Source organism: Aquarana catesbeiana, linkage group LG04, assembly GCF_042186555.1.
Source record: "Aquarana catesbeiana isolate 2022-GZ linkage group LG04, ASM4218655v1, whole genome shotgun sequence".
NCBI lineage: Eukaryota > Metazoa > Chordata > Amphibia > Anura > Ranidae > Aquarana > Aquarana catesbeiana.
In genome coordinates this window covers 668,242,429-668,267,265 of record NC_133327.1, presented here as the reverse complement: position 1 = coordinate 668,267,265, position 24,837 = coordinate 668,242,429, and the positions used below count along the sequence as shown (strand labels likewise).

Genomic DNA, 24,837 nt, shown 5'->3' with positions numbered 1-24,837 from the left:
AAACCTCTGAAATAAAAATGAACAAGGCATATCATTCTATAGTGTGTACTCACCTCCAAACCTAGTAACCTAGTGTGATTTCTAGCTGCTGTCTCTCTCCCCTGCTATCTGCATGAGGGACTTCTGGCAGGATATGCCGACACCAAGGGATCCAGAGGGATGGGCCTGCCCCCTGCTCCAGAACACAGCCTGTGATTGACAGCCTCAGCTGTGCATGATTCCCTATGAGACTGCATAGGGAGGGGTGTGTCCATTTCTTTCACTCAGTTCTGTGTTCTGTGTTGTGCAGTGTGTGATTTCAGATCCCCACTGAATGCCTGATTGAGTTCCGAAATGCTTTGTAAATTCTGTACTATGAACAGCTCTGGAGAAGTGAGGGCTGTAGATAAACAGGTACAACTTCTGTAGGAGGATATGTTTAATCACTGTGTATCACCTGAGGCCAGTCACTTCACTGGGTATATGTAAGGGTTGACAACCACTTTAAAGTGGTTCTTCAAGAGGAGCTCCAGGCTCCTTCAGAAAAAATGAAAAGTCAGTAGCTACAAATACTGTACGGCTGACTTTTAATATTAGGACACTTACCTGTCCAGGGAGCCCACGATGTCAGCACCCCAGCCGATTTTTTTTATCAGCTCTCGGGTGCTGCCGCCGCTATTGCTTGTAAGAGAAACTGGCAGTGAAGCCTTGCGGCTGCGCATACACAAAGCGTGCTTTGTGAACGGCCTGGCGGTGGGGGAAGGGGGACCAAACTTCCAGGGGATCTCTCCGCGGCGAGATGATCAAAAGTCGGAATGGGTACCTGTCAAAAACAGGTATACGCTCCCCCCCGCCAAAAGGTGCCAAATGTGGCACCGGAGGGGGATTGGGCAGATAAGCGGAGTTTCCATTTTTGGATGGAGCTCCGTTTTAAGGCTGAAAGTTTTTTACCTTCATGTATTCTATGCATGAAGATTAAAAAACCTTCTCTGTGCAGCAGACCTCCCTCAGCCCCCCTTATACATACCTGAGCTCCCTCTCGATCCAGCGATGTGCATGAGAGCCTCGGCTCTCAGGGGATTCTCCCTCCTAATTGACTGAAACAGCAGTGGGAGTCTTTGGCTCCCGCTACTGTCAATCACAGCCAGTGATTGACAGTAAGCCAATGGCAGTAAGTAAGTTGTAAGCCAATCAGAAGAAAGAGGGGGCGGGTCGAACCGTGGCTCTGTGTGTGAATGCACACGCAGAGCAGAGGCCTAGGAACGAGCCTGCTTGGGTGCCCCCATTGCAAGCTGCTTGCTTTGGGGGCACTCAGCAGAAGGGAGGAGCCAGGAGCGCCAGCGGGGGACCCAAAAAGAGGAGGATTGGGGCTGCTCTGTGCAAAACCATTATACAGAGCTGGTAGGTATAAACCCGTTTGTTCATTTTTTAAAAATAAATAATTGCCTTTAATATCACTTTAACTGATAGCTTTTGCAGGTACAAGTGGGTTGATAAGTGCACTACAGGTAGGTTGCAGGCTGTGAGTATACGGTCATGTTCATAAATATTGGGACATCAACACAACTCTAATCTTTTTGGCTCTATACACCACCACAATGGATTTGAAATAAAACAAACAAGATGTGCTTTAACTGCAGACTTTCAGCTTTAATTTGAGGGATTTACATCCAAATCAGGTGAACGGTGTAGGAATTACAACAGTTTGTATATGTGCCTCCCACTTTTTAAGGGACCAAAAGTAATGGGACAGATTAACAATCATCCATCAAACTTTCACTTTTTAATACTTGGTTGCAAATCCTTTGCAGTCAATTACAGCCTGAAGTCTGGAACGCATAGACATCACCAGACGCTGGGTTTCATCCCTGGTGATGCTCTGCCAGGCCTCTACTGCAACTGTCTTCAGTTCCTGCTTGTTCTTGGGGCATTTTCCCTTCAGTTTTGTCCTCAGCAAGTGAAATGCTTGCTCAATCGGATTCAGGTCAGGTGATTGACTTGGCCATTGCATAACATTCCACTTCTTTCCCTTAAAAAACTCTTTGGTTGCTTTCGCAGTATGCTTCGGGTCATTGTCCATCTGCACTGTGAAGCGCCATCCAATGAGTTCCCGAAGCATTTTGCAGATAATATTGCCCGAAACACTTCAGAATTCATCCTGCTGCTTTTGTCAGCAGTCACATCATCAATAAATACAAGAGAACCAGTTCCATTGGCAGCCATACATGCCCACACCATGACACTACCACCACCATGCTTCACTGATGAGGTGGTATGCTTTAGATCATGAGCAGTTCCTTTCCTTCTCCATACTCTTCTCTTCCCATCACTCTGGTACAAGTTGATCTTGGTCTCATCTGTCCATAGGATGTTGTTCCAGAACTGTGAAGGCTTTTTTAGATGTTGTTTGGCAAACTCTAATCTGGCCTTCCTGTTTTTGAGGCTCACCAATGGTTTACATCTTGTGGTGAACCCTCTGTATTCACTCTGGTGAAGTCTTCTCTTGGTTGTTGACTTTGACACACATACACCTACCTCCTGGAGAGTGTTCTTGATCTGGGCAACTGTTGTGAAGGGTGTTTTCTTCACCAGGGAAAGAATTCTTCGGTCATCCACCACAGTTGTTTTCCATGGTCTTCCGGGTCTTTTGGTGTTGCTGAGCTCACCAAGAACATTTTCTTTTCTTTTTAAGGATGTTCCAAACACTTGATTTGACCACACCTAAATGTTTTTGCTATCTCTCTGATGGGTTTGTTTTGTTATTTTCAACCTAATGATGGCTTGCTTCACTGATAATGATAACTCTTTGGATCTCATATTGAGAGTTGACAGCAACAGATTCCAAAATGCAAATAGCATACTTGAAATGAACTCTGGACCTTTTATCTGCTCCTTGTAAATGGGATAATGAGGGAATAACACACACCTGGCCATGGAACAGCTGAGCAGCCAATTGTCCCATTACTTTTGGTCCCTTAAAAAGTGGGAGGCACATATACAAACTGTTGTAATTACTACATCATTCACCTGATTTGGATGTAAATACCCTCAAATTATAGCTGAAAGTCTGCAGTTAAAGCACATCTTGTTTGTTTCATTTAAAATCCATTGTGGTGGTGTACAGAGCCAAAAAGATTAGAATTGTGTCAATGTTCCAATATTTATGAACCTGACTGTAGGTCATCTGCTGGTATTGCAAACTAGATGTCTAGGAATAGGTGGACACTGCTATGCTAAATCTGCTCTTAGCTTTCTGCACCTCCTAGAAACTCCAACAGTAAAATCTACCTGATAGAATTTGAATTTGGGCTCTGTTGCCTTGCGTTGAAATTTTACAAATGTTAAAGCTCAACTCCGGGTATAGATTTTATTGCATAGTTACATGCATATATCTTGGGCCAAAGTAACTATGTATGTGCCATACCTGTGGGGGCGCTGTGGAAGCGGAGTATCACTAAAGGAGTTACCGCTACTTCAGTGGTGACTACTGCCTTCCGGGTTACACACTGAGTGACTGCATAGCTCCCAACTGTCCCTGATTTAGAACAAAGTCCCTCTGTCCCTCTTTCCTCCTCATTTGTCCCTCATTTTGGTCTGATCTATATAGAGGTATATAAAATGCACTATTTATCAAAAAGTGTTTCCCAGTGCTAAACCTGTCATCCAATTTTTTAATTTTTGCATTTGTAAATTTCAAAAGCCATTATAAAGGAATAGTAGTGGTAAAAAGAAAGCACCTATGGCTTAACTAATCATTTTTTTTCTGTATAATTCTCTTTTAAGGGGGCGTGACAGGGGGTGTGTCCTATGCATAAATACTTTTACTAATAGGTGTCCCTCATTCCCATCTCAAAAAGTTGGGAGTTGAGTCTGCCTTTAATTATCCTCAATAAATGCAAAGCATTCTCTGATTGGATGAGGTAATGATGTCTCCATCCCACTTCTCCACCTTGTCCAATCAGAGCACACCTGTATTCATTGAGAATACCCCCTGTGGTTACTATGCAGAATGGCACCTGAAAGCAGTCATTATTATAGTAGAAATAACTATTACTACTATTCCTGCAGTCCATGATGCCAACTTTGGAATGTCCTCTTGTGGTTCTTAGAATACCATAGCTCCCAACTGTCCCTGATTTCGAGGGACTGTCCCTGATTTGGAGCACTGTCCCTCTGTCCCTCATTCCTCCTCATTTGTCCCTCATTTTGGTCTGATCTATATAGTTGTATATAAAATGCACTTTTTTCCTTTCAAAAAGTGTTTCCCAGTGCTAAACTTTTCATCTAATTTCTAAATTGCTGCATTTGTAAATTTTAAAAACCAATATAAAGGAATAGTAGTGGTAAAAAAAAGCACTTGTGGGTTTAATTAACCTTTTGTTTTTGGTTAATTCTCCTTTAAGGGGGTGTGGCAGGGGGCGTGTCCTATGCCTACATATGTTTGCTAGTAGGTGTCCCTCATTCCCATCTCAAAATGTTCGGAGGTATGGAATACTGTGTCCAGTTCTGGAGACCTCACTTACAAAAAGATATTGATAAGATAGGATGAGTCCAGAAACAAAAATGGTTAAAGGGCTGAGGGATAAAATATTTCAGGAAAGACTCAGGAGCCTAAATTGTACAATCTGGAGAAAAGAGGAGGAAGTAGAGACATGATTGAAACCTTTAAAGTGCTTGTAAAGGTTTGGATTTAAAAAATAAATAAGTAACAAACATGCTATAATAATTAGCTGCTCTGTACTGTGGTTTTGCACAGAGCGGCCTCGATCCTCCTCTTCTGGGGTCCCCCCCCCCCGGCGCTCCTGGCTCCTCCTCTTCTCGAGTGCCTCCACTTTCCATTGGGGCACTCATGCGGGCGCGCTCCTGAGTCCTGCTGCTGCGTCTGTTGACACAGACAGCAGGACTCGGCCCCGCCCCTGACTCCCGTGTCATTGGATTTAAATGACAGCAGCGGGAGCCAAAGGCCCCTGCTGCTATCAATCTATCCAGTGAGGACCCGAGACCACGGCTGATGCTGTTGCGTTCGTCCCCGGCGCTGGAACGATCGGGTTCAGGTAAGAAAAAAAAGGGTGGGGGGGTCTGCGGGGTAGCTACAGCACAAAAGGTTTTTCACCTTAATACACAGAATGCATTAAGGTGAAAAAATGTGAGGGTTTACAATCCCTCTAAATACTTAAAGGTGGTGAATATCATTCGGAAGGGCAGTATCTTCATATGAAGCCAAGATCAAGAACACAGGGACGTGACTTCAAACTAACGGGAGGAAAGTTCATAACAAATCTTAGAAAGTATTTTATATATATATATATATATATATATATATATATATATATATATATATAAAAAATAAGAATTAGGGCAATTAATGGATCACTTGGCCTTTTTTCTGCAGTCACCCATTCAATGATTCTATGACAAATATCATTTTTGATCAAACTAACTATGGGATGAAACAGGAAAAAGTACACATATGTCAGTGTCCCCAAGAAATATATAAAGCCACCATCAACCATGCCATGCCAGGAGGGGAAGCAGCGTGCACACTTGTCTTTATAGGGGAAGTAGAGCATGCGCTTTTCTTGGCATTGGGAGAAGAGTGCACACGTTCCTTGGAATGAGGTGCCGAGAAGTGAAGTGAAGCCGCAAAGGAGTCACACCCAGCTTTCCAAAGTAAACATGCCCAATGCCAGGGACCTGAAGACTGGCAATAACTTGGCCCAGGTGAGGATGGCACCGGATCCCTGGATAGGCTAAGTGTCCATTTATTAAAAGTCAGCAGCTACAGTATCTGTAGCTGGTGACTACAAATCCTTTGTAAAGCTGTTGTAAAGGCACAAGGTCATTTATCTTCATGCATTCTATGCATGAAGGTAAAAAACCTTCTGCATGCAGCAGCCCCCCACCCCCAGATACTTACCTGAGCTCCCTCTCGATCCAGCAATGTCCATGAGAGCCTTGCCTCTCCGGGGACTCAAACTCCTGATTGGCTTTTGGCAGCAACAGGAGCCATTGGCTCCCACTGCTGTCAATCACAGCCAGTGAGCCAATCACACGATGGAGGGGGCGGAGACCAAGCTGCGGCTCTGAACGCACAGAGCTGCAGCTGAGAAGCACGGCTGCTTGGGTGCCCCCACAGCAAACTGCTTGCTGTGGGGGCACCCAGCAGGATGGAGGGGCACGGGGGCACCGGCGGGGGACCTGAGAAGAGGAGGGTAAATATAACATGTTTGTTATTTTAGAAAAAAAAAAGACTTTAACAACTTTAAGGCTCAGTTCACACTGCTGCGACCCCAAAGTCGTGCAACTTCCAGTGCGACTTTGCATTGCGACTTGCTTTCTACTAGATGCTACTTTCATGTGACTTTGGCTTATTGTAACAATACAGAGTGTAACGCATGTTTTTGAACTTAAAAAACCCTCTGAAGTTGCAGCCAAAGTTGCAAAGTTAAGGCAAAAAAAAAACGGCTTCCTTGCGACTTTGGTGATTTTAACATTGCAGTCTATATGGCACTCATGTCGCAAGGAAGAGGCAGAAAAGTAGTGCAGAAATTGAGTCGTGGCAATTAGGAGAGCACCTGTTGAAATAGATGTGTTTTGACTTGTCATGCAACTTTCTGTTCTGCACGTAACAACAAGTCGCGTGAGAAGTCGCAGCAGTGTGAACCAGGGCTAAGGCTTTGTTTACACAAGTGCCCAGGGGCAGAGGCGGTTGAGCCAAAGTTTTACCTAAATTGTGCAATGGCAGCCAGAGAAGGTGGTACAAATTGCCATGGCCTTAATGCTTTGCGCCGCAGGAAACAAATTATACAGCATGCCACAAAACTGCTGCCAAACGTGAATGGCGCCGCGCTACACCACTCTGTTGCAGCACAGTGCTACGGGCTTACACTAGTTAAAACAGGTGTTCAGAAGGGAGCCACTTGTTAAATACCTCTGTGGATCGCTTTTCATAGGGGTGGTACATAACACTGTACGTGAAAAACAAACCCTAAGGCAACCCACGTGTGTTGCAATTATCTGCGATGCACAGAAACGCACCATAGTGTGTTGTGGCAAAACTTTTGCGATATGTCCAACGTTTTGGTGGGTCATAAACCAATGGCCTTAAAGTGTTACTAAACCCCGGACCCTGCATTCACTATATCTGGTCTCCCACAGTACACAGAACATGGAAATGCAATCATTTTAGTAAATAAAAACTGCTAAATACCTTTTCTTATCAGCAGTATATAGCAGTCTTGTGACTTCTATCAGTGTCTTGTTAAAACTCGTAGGAGAAGTTTTCATTCTACCCTGATCTTCCTATGAGGCTGCAGGACCCCTGGACAATGCTGACTGGCCCTGTGCTGATCACATGCACTACATGCTATACACACCAAACTGAGCATGTGCAGAGTGCCCCCCCAAGGCTCTGTACTATCAGCAGATGGATTGGGGACAGTAAAAGAAGGGGAGGATCAGAGAAGACAGGATTAAACAGCCTTTTTACTGCAGAGGATTAACCCCTTAGGTTCCACAGTGAGTATAACAAGCATGTTCTACTGTATATGTACACTGATTTTACTGTTGTGGGTTTAGCAACACTTTAATGCAAAACAAATGAACCACTCGCTGCCAAATCACATACATCCACGTCATTTGGTTTCAAGTGGTTGTACCGGACTGATGCTTGGAGCTGCAGGCATCACTCCAGTATCGTTTTTTAGAGCTGACGGTCGGCTCTCTTGAAATAACAACCAAAGCGGCTGAGTAGTCGCTCGGTTGTTATTACAAGCAGCCGGAAGGGACTTCTAGGAGACCCAAGCGACCAGCTGGCACATCCACCGGCTGGCTGGAGACCCAAACAAAGCCAGGATCATGACATCACTTCCGGTTTACTGGAGCCTTAAAGGCGCCAGCTTTAAAAAAAATCGAACGTATTCAAAAACGCAGATCTTGGCGTTTTGAAAGCTTTCCAGTGCAAAGGAGGGATTTGGGGTCCTATAGACACCCGATCCATCCATAAAGAGTACCTGTCACCATCTATTACTGTCACAAGGGATGTTTACATTCCTTGTAACAGCAATAAAAGCGATCAAAAAAAAAAAAAAAAAAAAGAAAGCAAAAGTGTAAAAATAAAAGGAATAATATAAATAATAAAAAAATAAAATTAAAGTGCCCCCGCCCCCCGTGCTAAGGCGCAAAGCCAAACGCGTGTGTGGGTCCTGAACACACGCAAACCGCGATCGTCCCACACATGTGAGGTATCACCGCAAACGTCAGAACATGGGCAGTAATTCTAGCACCAGACCTCATCTGTAGATCTAAAGTGGTAACCTGTAAGACCCCTTTCACACTGAAGGCGGTTTTCGCGCTAGAAATAGCGCCTGTAAAGCCTCTGAAAACCGCCTGCCATGCCTCCCCGGTGTGAAAGTCCAAGTGTTTTCACCCTGGGGCGGTGAGCTTGCGGGATGGGAAAAAAAGTCCTGCAAGCAGCATCTTTGGGGTGGTTTGGGAGTGCTGTATACATCGCTCCTAAACCGCCCCTGCCCATTGGAATGCATGGGTGGTGCTTCGGAAGTGCAACAACATGGACGGTTTTAACCCTTTCTTCGGCCGCTAGCGGGGGTTAAAAGCGTGCCGCTAGCGGGCGAAAGCGCCGCTAAAACGACGGTAAAGTGTGGCTAAAACTAGCAGGTCCCAGTGTGAGCAGCGCGGCCCCAGTGTGAAAGTGCCCTTAAGGAGTTTAAAGCCCCGCCCATGGATAGTAAAATTTATAGCACAATTTTAAAGCGTGATTTGTTTGACATCTATTTACTCGGCGCGACATCATCTTTTATATTTTACAAAGAAATTGGGTTATGTATTGTTTTTTTTTTGTTTTTTTTGCATTAAAATTTTTTAAAAGTGTATTTTTTTTTTTTTAAACAAAAACTGCATTTGAAAAACTGCTGCGCAAATACCGTGTGACATAAAAAATTGCAAAACCCACCAATTTATTCTCTTGGGCCTCTGCTTTTAAAAATATATATAATTTTTGGGGTTCTAACGGATTTTCACATGTAAACAAAAAGTGCCAGAAAATGCCTGGTCATTAAGTGGACACAACGCACATTAACGCATATGCATCAACACCATACCTCCCAACTTTCTGAGATGGGAATGAGGGACACCTATCAGCAAAAATGCAGGCTTAAGACACACACCCTTGCCACGCCCCCTTAAAGGAGAATTGTACAAAAAAACAAGATTGGTTAAACCTACAAGTGCTTTTTTTTTACCAATACTATTCCTTTATATTGGCTTTTGGAATTTACAAATGCAGCAATTTAGAAATTGGATGAAAGGTTTAGCACTGGGAAACACTTTTTAATAAATAAAAAGTGCATTTTATATACATCTATATAGATCAGACCAAAATGAGGGACAAATGAGGAGGAATGAGGGACAGCGGGACATTACTCCAAATCAGGGACAGTCCCTCGAAATCAGGGACAGTTGGGAGCTATGCAACACCCTGCACATATGTAAATAAGCCCTAACAGTTGTCATGTGTGTACGGCCAGGCTTAGGCCTTCTTTTTTCAATGTAGCCCTTCATGAAACATTAAAAGGTCCCCCTCCCACCCAGAAATAAAATCAATAGATCAATGTAAGGGAAGCCTGGAGCACTCATGTCTGTAGCAGGCACTTACAAGAAGCGATCTGGCACTTTCTTCTTCCTGGCCATATAGATCTCCATGGTTTGGTACATGGTGCTGCACTCCCGGGAAATCACAGCAAAACAGATCCCTGGAGGTACACTGACTCCATGATACACAGCTGTTGCCTGGCAACCATTGTCTGCACATGCGCACAGCCCTTCCCTCTGACTCTGGAGAACTTGCTCTGGGACTGTCATTAGAAAGTCCAGCAGAGATATACAAATCCCAGCAGCTTTAAAAAAACAGAATAAGAAATGATTCTATTCTATAGAAGGAATGTTTGTGTATTTTGTACTATTAGGCGTTATTCGTAGCTGACTGGTCTACTAAAAGAATTTGAACTTTGCACACAGCATAACTATGGAGGGCAGACGCGCTATTTCTGATGTCTAGGGACAGTTTTAGGTGTGGCAGGTTTCTCAGAAAAGTACCATTAACCCTTTCGCTGTTGGAGTAATTTTTTTAAAAATGTTTTATTTTTTTGCACACTTGCTAAAATTCACTTTTCACCCCCCAAAGAATAAAATGGTAGCCGCATTTGTTTACGTTGCATGATATTTGTGCTATCAAATCTATTCAGTGAAAACACATTCAAACTACGGTATTTTTATTGCACACAAACTCAGTATTATTTCTGTTTTATGTGTAGCAAAGTTCCGGGTCCCCTGAGGCCTAATGCATAGCTCCCAACTGTCCCTGATTTTGAGGGACTGTCCCTGAATTTGGAGCAATGTCCCTCTGTCCCTCTTTCCTCCTCATTTGTCCCTCATTTTGGTCTGATCTATATAGATGTATATAAAATGCACCCTTTCTCTCTCCAAAAATGTTTCCCAGTGCTAAACCTTTCATCCAGTTTCTCAATTGCTGCATTTGTATGTTTCAAAAGCCAATATAAAGGAATAGTACTGGTTAAAAAAGCACTTGTGGGTTTTACTAATCATTTTTTTTTGTATAATTCTCCTTTAAGGGGGCGTGGCAGAGGGTGTGGCCTATGCCTGCATACTTTTGCCAATAGGTGTCCCTTATTCCCATCTCAAAAAGTTGGGAGGTATGCTAATGGTGACCTCCAGAGTTAGGGAGAGCTGACATCCCTCAGTGTAGAGTGGGTCACAAGGCATGGTGGGTGTAATGCAGGATGAAATGGTGGGCGCCAGACACTTTTTGAATGCAAAGGGATTTATTGTCTCTTGAACAGAACTGTGGGAGAGAGGGTTAGGGCCAGGACACCCTTAGGTAGATGCAACGATAATTGTCAGACTCCGAGACTTCTATAGGCAGACAGCTATACAGGTGAAGGCCTCCAGCGGGGGGGGGCTATACCATTACCGAACTATAACAGTGATCAGGTGGCTTTAAAGCCATCAAAATCATTATTATTAGAAAACTGGGAGCCACTGCAAGCTGCTGCACATAGTACTATATGGTAATAAGTGTGCACCTTACCACACCTTTTAAATTTATGGTAAGTAACACAGCTCACCTCAGTGCACAGATGTTCACATCTGTAGGTTGTGTTGCACTAAAACTTGCATTGTGGCTTCATTTAAAGGGAATTGCATCATAGTTTGCCACACCTAATTTCATGTGTTACCATGCAGCGCAGTAATGCATGGTAAAATGTGCATGTTACTGCTATGCAGCAGTATGAATCAGCCCTAAATCTGCTTGAAAGCATATCGCTACTGAAAAAAATCCCTTTTTTAGTGGGTGTGCAAATGTCAAAAACAGTTTTTCATTGATGTCCGTGTCTTTTAACCACTTCAGCCCCGGAAGATTTGGCTGCTGCATTACCAGGCCATTTTTTGCGATTTGACACTGCGTTGTTTTAACTGACAATTGCGCGGTCGTGCGGCGCTGCATCCAAACAAAATTGACGTCCTTTTTTCCCCCACAAATAGAGCTTTCTTTTGGTTGCATTTGATCATCTCTGCGGTTTTTATTTTTTGCGCTATAAACAAAAAAAGCGACAATTTTGAAAAAAAAACACAATATTTTGTACTTTTTGCTATAATAAATATCTCCATTTTTTTAAAAAAAGCTAATTTTTTTTCAGTTTAGGCCGATATGTATTCTTCTACATATTTTTGGTAATAAAAATCGCAATAAGCGTATATTGATTGGTTTGCGCAAAAGGTATAGCGTCTACAAAATAGTGATAGATTTATAGCATTTTTATTATTATTATATTTTTCCTAGTATTGGCGGCTATCTGCTATTTTTATCAGGACTGCGACATTATGGCGGACACATCGGACACTTTTGACACATTTTTGGGTCCATTGGCATTTATACAGCGATCAGTGCTATAAAAATGCATTAATTACTGTAAAAAAGTCACTGGCAGGGAAGGTGTTAACACTAGGGGGCAATCAAGGGGTTAATTGTGTTCCCTATGTGTGTTTCTAACTGTGGGGGGAGGGGACTGACCTAGAGGAAATGACAGATCATGATTCCTAGCTATTAGGAACTATTAGGAACTCACGATCTGTCTCTCCACCCAGAACAGAACAGGGATTTGTGTTTACACACACACACGTCCCTGTTCTGCCTCTCGTGTCCGCAATCGCTCACGGCCGGCGGTCATCGTGACCATTGGTCACGAGCATCGGCACCCTCGCAATGCAGTGGGCGCACGCCTGCTATCCCGCTTAAAGGGACCAACGTATAGCTACGACGGTTCGCGGGATCGTGCCAACCTGCCGCAGTATAATGACAGCGACTGGTCGGCAAGCAGTTAAAGAAGCTTTCTATTCCAGTGACACCCTGTTAGTAAGTGTAGCACCCTGGTCCTAAACAGGGCTGCTAATAAATCTAGTTGTGCTAGGTGGTAACTAGCCTGGCTAATTGGTAGGTTGATCCACTGATTCCTGTCCTAAGTCTGAGTTTGGGGTAGTCTCTCTCTTCTGTCAATAGGTGGCACTGTTGCTTTTGGCATTAGAATGATGGATTATCATGAATTCAGGTAATGGGTAACTAGGTTGTCTCAGCCAATCAGCAGGAGTTTATTTGACTGCTGTGTATGCTGGGATAGGCTATTTATTTGGGAGGAGTCAGGTGATTGGGGTTCTTCCCGCCCGAGGCTGCGGCCTTGGTGGGTGTGTGTTGAGAAGCTTCTGGTTGCTAGGCCTGAAGCCTGAGGCCTATCCAGGAGGCATGCTGGCTACTAGGTTCACTTAAGGCCTATCCAGCAGTTCAGGTTTCTGCAAAGGAGGAGCAGCCAAGGTTACGCCTGAAGCTTGGGGCGGAACCGCATGTTTTAGAAGCTCTGCTTGAAGGGAGCCTGTTCGTTGTCGGAGGTAAAGGAGAAGCAGTTGCCACAAAGGGGTGACCACTCCTGCTACCGGAGGCAAGTTGGGAAAGGATGAAGTTCTGAAGGAGTACCAGAGCAGACACTTCACTAGCCGGGGACAGTGAAGTGGTGGGAAAGCTTCAGTAGAGACTCATCTAGGAAGCCAGCGGGTAGCTGTGAGTAAAGCTTGAAGGAGTACGGCGGGTAGCTGTAAGTAAAGCTTGAAGATAAAGAACAGTGGTTAGCTGTGGGTGAAGCTTGGGAATCCAGCGGGTGGCTGAGAGTCCAAGAAGTCTAGTGAAAGATGGCGAGCTGAGCTTAAAGTGGGGTTCCACCCAAAAAACAAAAATACCTGGAAAAATCCTAAAAAAAACCCCAAAAAAACATTTGGATATTTTTTCACTTACCTCTAAATGCCTGTTGCTAGGTGGTCCCTCGTAGTCTGCCTGTTCCTTTGCCTGGGCTGGTGACATCACTTCCCCCCCAGGCACAGGAAGGGCTCCGCTCTGCTCCCTCCCTCCTGTCAATCATCTGGGACCCATTACAGGTCCAAGGTGATTGAGCGGCCAATGACGGCGTGCGGCGCCGCTTGCGCATGCGCAGTGGGTGCCAGGCTGTGAAGCCACAGCCCGGCGCCCACAGTTGAAATGCCGGCACCGACGAGTGGAGGAGGGGGACGAGCGGGGCTTCGATCCCCCGCATCGCTGGACCCAGGGACAGGTGAGTGCCCAATTAAAAGACAGCAGCTGCAGTATTTGTAGCTGCTGACTTTTCTTTTTTTTTTTTTTTTGAAGGCCCCCCTGGGTGGAACTCCTCTTTAAGGATCGACAGTGGGATACTGTGAGTTAAAACAGGAAGATCTGCCGTGGGTTACTAAGTGTTAAACTGGGAGATCTACCGTAGGATACTGTGAGAGAATTTGTTGCCATAGGAGACAGTGGTTGCTACAAGATACAAATTGCTGCATTCAGCTTAAAGGCCCTCGTTCTTTATTGCTGTCTGCCTAGTTCTATTTTTGTCTGCAGAGTTTGCCTTAATTGCTATTGCATTTGCCTAAGGGTATCCTGTGCCCTAAACCCTCTCTCTCCAACATTCATGTTAAGAGATATAAAACTCTTTCTTTGTTCATTTTTACACAAAGTGACTGGTGCCCAATCTTTTCACCTTGCACCACACCTACTATGCCTAGTAACCTGCACCCTGAGGAGGAATGTCAGTTCTCCCTGGCTCTAGGAAGGCCCTTGGAAGTCAGGGAGACCGCTACGTAAGTATATGACAGGGTTTCCAGAGGACTATAAGGGGGTGTGCTCCCAACAGCCAGGCTACAGAGAAAGGGTCTTGATGACGTTGTACAAAATCCAGGCTGGTAATCACTCAGCAGCAATATGGTATCCATGGAGAGCAAATGAACAAATTCAATTTAATGCCCTCCTCCGCAACTGCACATACTTACCTTTCTATCACTACCCTGGTGCTCCATTTAGCCAACAGGAATGAAGAAAGACAGCCCTGTATAAGCAATAAGTCAACCTTTTAAAATTGGCTGGTGCCAAGTTCTTCACACCAAACAACAGGTCAAGGATCCAACCCTGAGAAGAAATATCAGCCCACCAGACCATTGAGCGTCCCTAACTGCTATTAGGGGGGTGCTACATATGAAAAAGTGACTGCTACACCAGCTTCTGGAGCAAATTTATCAACTTAAGCTAAGGAAAATGAGCATTTGTCAATAGCAGCCATCAAACTTCATCTAGCATTCTACATAATGGGTTAGCCATGCCTTCCTTCTTCTATAAACTTCTTCTATAAACTTTAATATACTGTTTGCAATGTCTACAAAGCAAGCAGTTCCACCCCTAATTTCAGATTTCCAAAGAAAAGAATTAGCTCTGAATTATAAAAAGTCAATTACAGTTGGCAGAGATGGTTTCCATGACTGAAGGAAACACGGCAGAATGGGATAGCGGTGGTCTTCTCTGCTCTCCATAGCTCAGCCCTGCTTCCAAAATCTCAGATGGGGGTTCTGCAGATGACTCTGAAAAAAAAACCCGACCAATATATCACAGTGTGGCTGTAGAAGACTGCTATAGTTTGCTGACACTTTAAAAACAAACTGATGACTAGTGACTAATGTGCCTTCATAACAATGAATGAGAGAGCGGATGAATAGGGCTAAATGCAGCATTTGTCACTACTAATCCGCAGACTGAAAGCTGGAGTGCTGATTGCCTAAATTCATTATATGTGCCGTATCATCCAGTATTTTGCAAGGTACATGTGAGAAGGAATGGCTTTTTTTTCTTGGATGTCTGACAAGTCATTGATATGATCACTGCTTTGGTGCAATTTATTGATACGGGTTTGCTAATAAGATATTTTTACATTACACCTGCCTTGAAAGAAACATGGAGGCTTCAATTCTTCATTCTTACTATTCTTCTGCAGATGCCACTTTCTTGTTTGTTATGTTGACTCTCTTGCTTCGATACTGTAAGTCTGTTGGGATGGGCATGCCAGTGTATGAAATAGTGCATCGGGAAGAATACCTGTGTGCAGGTTGTAGCCGACACATAGTCAGACATTTGCGCATGATGTGCGAGAAAGTGTGCATTTGTCTGTCACTAATGCTGGCGCCAAGTGGGTTATTTAAACTGATATGCTGCACCTGACCAGTGCTGTCTTGTCTACAGCGTCCCTGAGTAATCTGCTATTTGCAACTCTGTATCTGACTATCCGTTATTGACCCGGCCTTTATTGACTGATCCAGTTATCCACCTGTACCGACTCTGGCCTGAATTCCGACTACACTTCTGCCTACATAATTATACTCAATTTAATCATCAGTTACTGCTCTGGCTTGCATGACGTTGTTGATCACCGGCCTGCAGCCAGCCAGTCTTCAATGATCATCTGTCTACTGCCTAGCCAGTCTCCACTGATCTTCTGCCTACTGCCTAGCGAATCTCCACTGCTTCTTCTGCCTGCCCCCCAGCCATTCTCTCTGTTGGTCATCCGCTTGCTGCCCAGACAGTCTCCACTGATCATCTGTCTGTTGCACAACCAGTTCCAGCTGATCATCTGTCAGCCAGTCTCCGCTGATCTTCTGCCTGCTCCCCAGTCATTCTTAGTTGGTCATCCACTTGCTGCCCAGCCAGTGTCCACTGATCTTCTGCCTGCTCCCCAGTCATTCTTAGTTGGTCATCTGCTTGCTGCCCATCCAGTCTCTACTGATCTTCTGCCTGCTGCTCAGCCAGTCTTCACTGATCTTCTGCCTGCTGCCCATCCAGTCTCCACTGATCTTCTGCCTGCTGCTCAGCCAGTCTCCACTGATCTTCTGCCTGCTGCCCATCTAGTCTCCACTGATCTTCTGCCTGCTGCTCAGCCAGTCTTCACTGATCTTCTGCCTGCTGCCCAGCCAGTCTCCAATGATCTTCTGCCTTCTGCCCAGCCAGTCTCCACTGATCTTCTGCCTGCTGCCCAGCCAGTCTCTGCTGATCTGCTGCCTGCTGCCTGGCCTGACTCTGTTGACGTTCAGCCTATCTACCTATACCAGCTGTTGGCAAGAACTATGAGGCACTCATGCCACTCTGTGCACCTGAGACACCTGTTCACTTTACCAGGGGCCCTGAGCCAGAGGTGGTAAGAGAGGCCGTCCTCATCACTTCAGGTTCCTCTACCAGGTACGTGACAAAGTCACTGCAATTGGACAAGTATGTACACATAGGTGTGCGCAACCTATTGCATTAGGGTGTGCACCCCAAAGCCCAAACACACATGTGTGTGGATATGTGTGTTTTAAGGAAAAGTAAACAGACATTTTGAAATGTGTACATTTTTAAAAATGTTTTAATACATTTTACATCTTATGGCAGAGCCGGGTCAGAGAGAGAGAAAGGGAGGTGGGGGAGAGAGAGAAGGGGGAGGTAAGAGAGAGAGAGAGGGGGATAGGAGAGGGAGAGGGGGTGAGAGAGAGAGGGGGATAGGAGAGGGAGGGGGTGAGAGAGAGAGGGGGATAGGAGAGGGAGAGGGGGTGAGAGAGAGAGGGGGATAGGAGAGGGGGTGAGAGAGAGAGGGGGATAGGAGAGGGATAGGGGTGAGAGAGAGAGGAGAGAGAGAGGGGGTAAAAGAGAGAGGGGGTGATAGATGGGGGTGGGTGAGAAGGAGGGGTGTAAGAGATGGGGGTGTGAGGGGGGGGATGCCTATGTATGTACACAAGGAGTTTTGATTTTACTATGACTTCTCTGAGCTGCAAACTGGCTGCTGTAATAAAAGTAAAGGGGGAACTTGATTTATTTTTTTAATTTTGAAGTATTTACAACATTTATTTATAGTTTATTGCATAGCCCAAACTTTCTTTAGTTTAGATAGAGTAGAAAATTGTAAAACCCCTGTAAGTTTATTTATTGCTGTCTGTTGGGGACATGTAAATTCCGGTCCCAGAGAAGGAACAGCAAGCAAAAGGAATAGGTGAAAAATGTCCCTATTTCAAAGTTGTCACTGGATTACCGGGTGCTATTTAATGATTCTCTTTTTATTCCTGTTTTGGTGACAAATGCAAATCTTTGGATTTTCCATAATTTTCTGTCTTGGCAATATTGGTCACCAGGACACATAGAGGGATTAAGCTACCTTGTATCCCAATGGCAACAATATAAACATTTGTCACCTTGAAAAGGGGATCACAGTGTCTCCAAAATGTTGGGGGTTTTATGCTTTATTCTACTTGGGCTATGATGTCATTACAACTATGACCATAGTAAAGATTAGCGCTTTTGGTGTGCTGGTCATTTTATGGTATCACCATGGCCATGTGCTATCAACATTGACCATTCACCCTTTTTAACCCTTTTAAAGGTGAATATGTGAATATTACCCATGCTATCTAAAACTAAAAAAAAATCTTGGCAGTGTGTTTGTGTTGAACATTTTAATTGGCTAGAGAGGAGATCAGGACACCAGAATAAAGACATAATTCATGCATGCATTCATAACAACCTTCGTAAAAATAAATTGTAAAAGTAACATAAATTCATTCTCTAAAACGATGTCATATGATCTTGCAGTACTGCTTTCTATTTCAAAAGATGCAGTTTTGAAGGAGGAATAACTGCAGAGGCTTAGCTGGGTAACTTGTGTCACATGGCTCTGGAAGTAGATTTGCTGTTGAAACACTCAATTTTTAATTGGCTTCCATTGACGGAGGAAAAGACAGAAAGTTGTTGATGATGCTGCAGGTTTCTAACTCTAGAGTAAAGTCTGAGTTGTGGTGGCATTGTGGTGTGCCACCACAACAGCTCATAAAGTGGGGTTTAGGGCCTAATTGCAGGGCCGGGACAAGGGGTGGGCAGGAGGGGCGGCTGCCCTGGGCACTGTGGTATCATGTGAGGTGGGGGGGCACCACACGGAGATTAGGGGGGGAGATTTGTGTTAAGAAGGGGTATTTGGGGGGCGGCAGGGGGGATTTGTGCTATAAAAGTAATATGATAGAGGGGAATTTTTTTTTGGGGGGGGGGGGGATTTCTCCTTGTAAGAATGATTGGAGGGTGTTTGTGCTGGGAAGGCAATAGGTGATTGGGGGAGGCAAATTTGTGTTGGAAGGAAAGATTCGGAATGGGGGGGGGGGGGATCTTTGCTTTGAGGGTAAATTTAAAGGGGTAGAGGATTAGTGCTAGGAGGAGGATTTTCTTTGGGGGGGGGGGGTTGTGCTGGGGGCATATAGGGAGAGAGAGGATTTGAGTTAAGGAGTGGCAAAGATTTGTGCTGAGTGGGGGGATTTCAGCAGGGGGGCAGATTTGTACTGGAAGGAGGGGGAATTTATGCTTAGGAGTGAGCATGCAGATTGGTGCTCGTTTTTGTTTTTTGGGGGGGAGGGGATTTGCGCTGACACATTATGCTCATACATCTTGGGGGGGGGGGGGCTTGGGCTCTAAATGCCATTGTCTCGGCACTGCCTGATTGGTCAAGAATTCTGGCAGCAAAGAAATATGGTACAGGATAAGGTACACTGATTGGGGGTAAGGATTGGAACAGATGAAAGAAAATGTTTGTGTAGACGTGCGTAGACACCTTAATAAAAATAAGTCGCGCTTGCTGTAGACGCTAACATCTCGCCAATTAACCTAAATTTTGGGGTGGCTAAATGATTTGGCCGAAATTTACATGCACATGTGTTAAAGAAGGGCATTGTGATGGGGTTCTATTGATTGAACAGCACCTAAGCCTATATAATGTATATGCCTTATGTAAGAGAATGTACATTGTGTATGCAAAACATTTTAGGCTGGGTTCACATTTATGCAAATTGGATGCGGGTATCCAGAGACAGATGAGTATGACCGGCTCTCAATGGAGCTGGTTCACACAGGTCTGGGGCGGCAGCGGTCCAGATTGCGGAAGGGTCCTGTGCGTCTTTGGGTCCAGTTCAGGTGCGAATTCAGGGAAAAATTTGGACCTGGATCATACCTGAACCAATGAACAGATACGCACCGGAACCCCAGGCATGAACCTACGGCTGCACATATGTGAACCCGGCCTTAAGAAGATTGCTATGTGTTGTGATCAGGCCTACTGTATACAGTATATTTTTCAAAGTGTCTGGTAACGTTACTGTTACAAGTGTTGGGGACCATGTTCTGTGACCTTAGATGCTCCAACAGGTCCAGAAGGTGAGCTGCCACAGGAGTTCACTTAGAGCCACAGCTAGTCTAAGATACAGCACTTCTACCATCTGCCATAGGTGACAGATTGCCAGTTTAGGCCAAATAAAGGGCATCTCTACCACAGACTAATATATCATTTTTGGGTGAGAGTTTATAAATTGAATCACCCACATCTAGTTAGATTTTTCATTTGCTCCAATGGCCATACTTGGCCATACAATGGACATACTTGCAGTAATATTATGTGTATGCCCCCCCCCCCCCCCCCCCCCCACAAAAGGAAAAAACTAAATTCTCACTCTTTTTTGCATTTGAATACCCTAGTTATTTGATCATTAAGCATTATGAAGGATCCATCGTGGCAGTCCATCAGTCTTATGACAAGCTTTTGTTGATGTGCGAAACGTACATTGTGATATGATATTTCTTGGTGATGAAAGAAGTTGGGAGCCAGTACATGGTTGAGCCTATCTAAACTGAAATATGAACTTTCTGTGGATTTAAAGGAATTCTTTGCATTGGATAAATGCTGTAAATTTGCAACAATGTTTCAAGCCTAAAGTGCACCTCTGAGATAGGAGTTGCAGGAGAGGGCAGACAAGCTATGGAGTTTCCTCCTCCAGCTAGGTATTGGCAAATCTAGGTTTCAGGGTTACTGGTAAACTTGGTAAGGGGTTGAGGTTCATTATTGCTGATACCTTCCCTTCACTCCTCTGCCCCTCCATTGGCTCCCTGGAACACGTGACTCATGTGACAATGCAGTGATGGGTATCTGAGTGTTCAGTTAACATAGATAGTCGAGAGTAAAGCATAAATCCTAACTATGCACACAAACGCGATATAATCTCTGAATTTAAATATAAAGCTTACAATGTTGAGAAAAAGGATACCACATCAAAATTGAGTGTGTGCGAGAAAGGGCGACAAGCAACAATACCCAATGATGTCCATAGGTCAGTGTTTCTCAACTCCAGTCCTCGAGGCGCCCCAACAGGTCATGATTTCAGGCTTCCCATTATTTTGCACAGGTGATTTGATCAGTTTCACTGCCTTTGTAATTACCACAGCCGTTTCATCTAAGGGAAATCCTGAAAACATGACCTGTTGGGGCGCCTTGAGGACTGGAATTGAGAAACACTTGCATAGGTGATACTTTACATATCATTAAAGGGATTGTAAAGGTACTTTTTTTTTTTTAAATAACAAACATGTCTATACTTACCTGCTCTGTGCAATGGCATTGCACAGAGCGGCCGCGAACCTCCTCTATTCGGGTCCCCCGCTGGCGCTCCTGGCCCCTCCCCTCTCTCCAGTGCCCCCATGGGAAGCCAGTTTCAATGGGGGCATTCGTGCGTGATCGTACCCGAGCCCTTCTGCTGCATCCATTAACACAGCTCCCTAGTCAATGGCTTTGATTGACAGCACTGGAAGCCAAAGGCTCCTGGTGCCCCAGAAAAGCCAGCGAGACCCAGAAGTGAGCGGAGAGAAGATCTGCTTCATCTGGATCAAAATGAGGGCTCAGGTAAGTAATAAGGGGCTGAGGGGGCGATGCTGACATCTAAAACATTTTTACCTTAAAGCCGAATTCTGCCCGCCCCTTTAAAAATTAAACCTCAGCAGCTACACATATTGTAACTGCTGACTTTTAACATTAGGACACTTATCTATCCTGGAGTCCAGTGATGTCGGCACCACAGCTGATGTTTACATCAGCTGGTCGGGTGCTGCCGCCTCTATTGCAGGTAACCTCAACCTTTTGGCTTCACAGCTGGGCCCTTACTGCATATGTACAAAGCGCGCCAAGCTCTCTCACTGGTGGGGAGGGAGGAGGGGGGCCAAGCTGCTGACGTAATTCTCCGCAGCCCGGTCTCCCGGAAGTGGGGACAGGTTACCTGTAAAAAACAGGTGCCCGCTCCCTCCTCCCCCCCGAAAGGTGCCAAATGTGGCACTGGAGGGGGGAGGGGGGGGAATCAGATAAGCAGAGGTTCCACTTTTAGGTGGAACTCCGCATTAATACAAGGAATGCATTAAGGTAAAAAATGTTGCATTTCGTTGCAGGGTAAATTTAGTTCTGGCTCGCTCTAATCAGCTTGGCTGCGTTTGTTGTGGTCTGTTCTGTGCTTCAGTGGCTGCAGGATTACCTGCTTCCCCCTGGTTGGTCCAGAAATGTTCTGAAAGGAAGAGTCTACTCAGCAGGTAAAATATTCATACAGCCCTGGACAATCTCTGGGGAGAGATGCCCAGATGGTGACTGGGAGTCTGTATAAATACTCTGAGACTGAGAGAAGCCTGGTCTTTTCCCCTGAGGAGGTGATTGCAGCCTAGGGGGGCTGTTAGCCCCCTAGGTCATTCTGTCATGTGCCTGTGGGTTGTCAAGGCCTCAGTTGGGCTACCTGGAGACCTGTTTTGCTTAGAGTTGCTGAAGTTGACCGAGGGGCTGTCGTCCGTGGATCTAGTCTGGTATCACAGGGTGAAAGTGTCTACTTTATTAGAAGGAGGCAACCAATTTTTCATTTGTGAGTACAGACTGGTGAGAGAGATCCTAGAGACTGTTCACCATCCCTCTTGTGCTAAAGTCAGCTGGTTTAAAGAGGACATTGTCTCCGGTGTCCTGAAGAGCTCAGTCTATTTAATTCTTAGTGAAAGCAGTTTGCTTGGCCTCTCCATAGAGGAAGATAAATCTCCTCAAGTTGCTACTACAAAGCTCAGTCCATCCTTTACTTGTGCAAGGACTTGGCTCAGGGGCGTTGCTAGGTCTGCAAAAGATATGGGGCTAGAGCCCATAGCAGCGGTCACCAACCTTTTTGCATGCCCGCAAGGGGGGGGACCGGTGGTAAGCAATTTTTCACGAGCAATGGCTGGTGTTGGTGCTTCAATCATTATGGCATAATGGTTGATATGGTGTCAGGGTGATTGAGGTGCATTATTTCTATTGTTATATTCTAAAATATAATGAAGTGGTTCAACTCACCACACTGCAGAATCAGTGGGAGCCCTGGGCGTGTTACTTGCCACATCTCCTGCCACCAGATGCAGCATGTCACTTGCCACCGTAGCCTGTCACCAGATGCAACGTGTTACTTGCCACCATCACCTGCCACTAGATGTGGATTGTCATTTGCCATGTCGCCTGCCACCAGATGTGGATTGTCACTTGCCACGTCTCCTGCCACCATTTTCAGATTGTCACTTGCCACATCTCTTGCCACCATTTGCAGATTGTCACTTGCCACTTCACCGGCCACCAGATGTGGGTTGTCACTTGCCAACTGATGTGGATTGTCACTTGCCATGCCAGCCAGTGCCACCAAATGTGCATTGACACTGCATTTGTGGCAGGCTGACAGCACTGGTCCATTTAGTGAGAGCAGGAGAGCGGTGATGTGGGGCGGGCAGTGAGAGATGATGTCATCTCGCTGCCTCCCGCCGCACCTCCGACATTGAAGCAAGGGGGTCTGGAGCTCCACGATGACAGGAAGCATGTGACCTCCACTCCACCGTGCTGTGGGGGCGGAAGAGCGCTGATTTGTGGAGGACAGTGAGAAATTATGTCATCTCTCTGCTGCTCGGCACACCTCGCTCCCAAATTGAAGAGGCGCGGCTGTGAAGAGCACTGATGTGGAGCGGACGGAGAGAGATGTCATCTCTGCTCATCCGCCCCCTCACTTCTTTCCTCTCCTCCGCCACTCTCATGCATCCAGCCCACCTGCCGCAGCAGCCGCAACCCGCTGGTTAGGCAGGGACCCTGCGGCAAGAGACTCGGGGCTATGGTCCCCAGATTCGGGGCTATAGCCCCAATAGCCACCCCCTAGCAACGCCCCTGACTTGGCTTATAATTATACAACAGAAAGTTCAGTGTTCTCAAATTGTTACTAAGTGTTACTGTGGTATCCGAGTATTACCCCATTACCTATCCAAGTTCTTATTAACCACTTGTCGACCAGCCCCATCATTATATGGTGGCAGGTCAGCTCGTTCCCACGTTTCGCCGTACCTGTATGTGGGGTCTTTAAGAACCATAGCAGGCGCGCGCTGCATGACAGGGGACCCGATGCGTGTGGCCGGCGGCTGCGATCGCGAGAGTCAGAACGGGGATCTGTGTATGTAAACACACAAATCCCTGTTCTTACAGGGGAGGAGAGACATATCTGCTATTCCTAGTAATTAGAAACAGCGATCTGTCTCCTCCTTCAATCAGTATACCCCCCCACAGTTAAAAACACAGATGGGAACACAGTTAACCCCTTGATTGCCCCGTAGTGTTAACCCAATTCCCTGCCAGTGACATTTACACAGTAATCAGTGCATTTTTATAGCACTAATCGCTGTATAAATGTCAATGGTCCAAAAAAAGTGTCCGATCTGTCCGCCGCAATGTCGCAGTCCTGTTAAAAGTCGCAGATCACCGCCATTACTAGTAAAAAAAATTAAAACAATAAAGACACTATAACTTTTGCGCAAACCAAACAATATAAGCTTATTGCGATTTTTTTTTTACCAAAAATAAGTAAAAGAATATATATTGGCCTAAACTGATCAAGAAATGTGTTTTTACAATTTTTTGGGGGGGATATTTATTATAGCAAAAAGTAAAAAATATTGTTTTTTTTTTCAAAATTGTTGCTCTTTTTTGTTTATAGCACAAAAGATAAAAACCACAGAGATGAGCAAATAGCACCAAAAGAAAGCTCTATTTGTGGGAAAAAAGGACGTCAATTTTGTTTGGGTACAGCGTAGCACGACCGGGCGATTGTCCGTTAAAGTGACGCAGTGCCGTATCGCAAAAATGGCCTGGTCATTCAGGGGTCAAATCCTTCCGGTCCTTAAGTGGTTAAAGAGGAAGTAAACTCTACTACTGAATTTTACCTATAGGTAAGCCTATACTAAGGCTTACCTATAGGTAGTGTAAATATCTCCTAAGCATGCACCATTTAGGAGATATTTACTGTACATGCAGCCAGTGAAATCACTGGCGCATGCGCTCTGAAGTGACATCATCGTGGCTCCGGCCACTAAAGGCACCGGAGCCCGTGAACCCGGAAGAAACACCGGGGAAGATGTTAGCCATCTAAGCGGCTAAGCGGTGTGCGGGTGCTGCTGGAAAGCTTTGTTCTAAGGTAATGTATATACTCGAGTATAGGCCGACCCGAATATAAGCCGAGGCACCTAATCTTACCACAAAAAACTGGGAAAACGTATTGACTCGACTATAAGCCTATGGTGGGAAA

General features: G+C 45.2%; 1 protein-coding gene across 1 annotated transcript in view; it reads right to left on the bottom strand.

Annotated features, from left to right (window-relative positions):
* Positions 1-9,825, bottom strand: part of CIMIP6 (ciliary microtubule inner protein 6) — a 47,244-nt gene extending 37,419 nt beyond the window's left edge. The window contains exon 1 of the mRNA XM_073628568.1: positions 9,653-9,825. Within this exon, the coding sequence (XP_073484669.1) occupies positions 9,653-9,711 (59 nt within the window). The 5' untranslated portion in view covers positions 9,712-9,825. The remainder of the gene's footprint in view (positions 1-9,652) is intronic.
* Between the last annotated feature and the right edge of the window lie 15,012 nt (positions 9,826-24,837).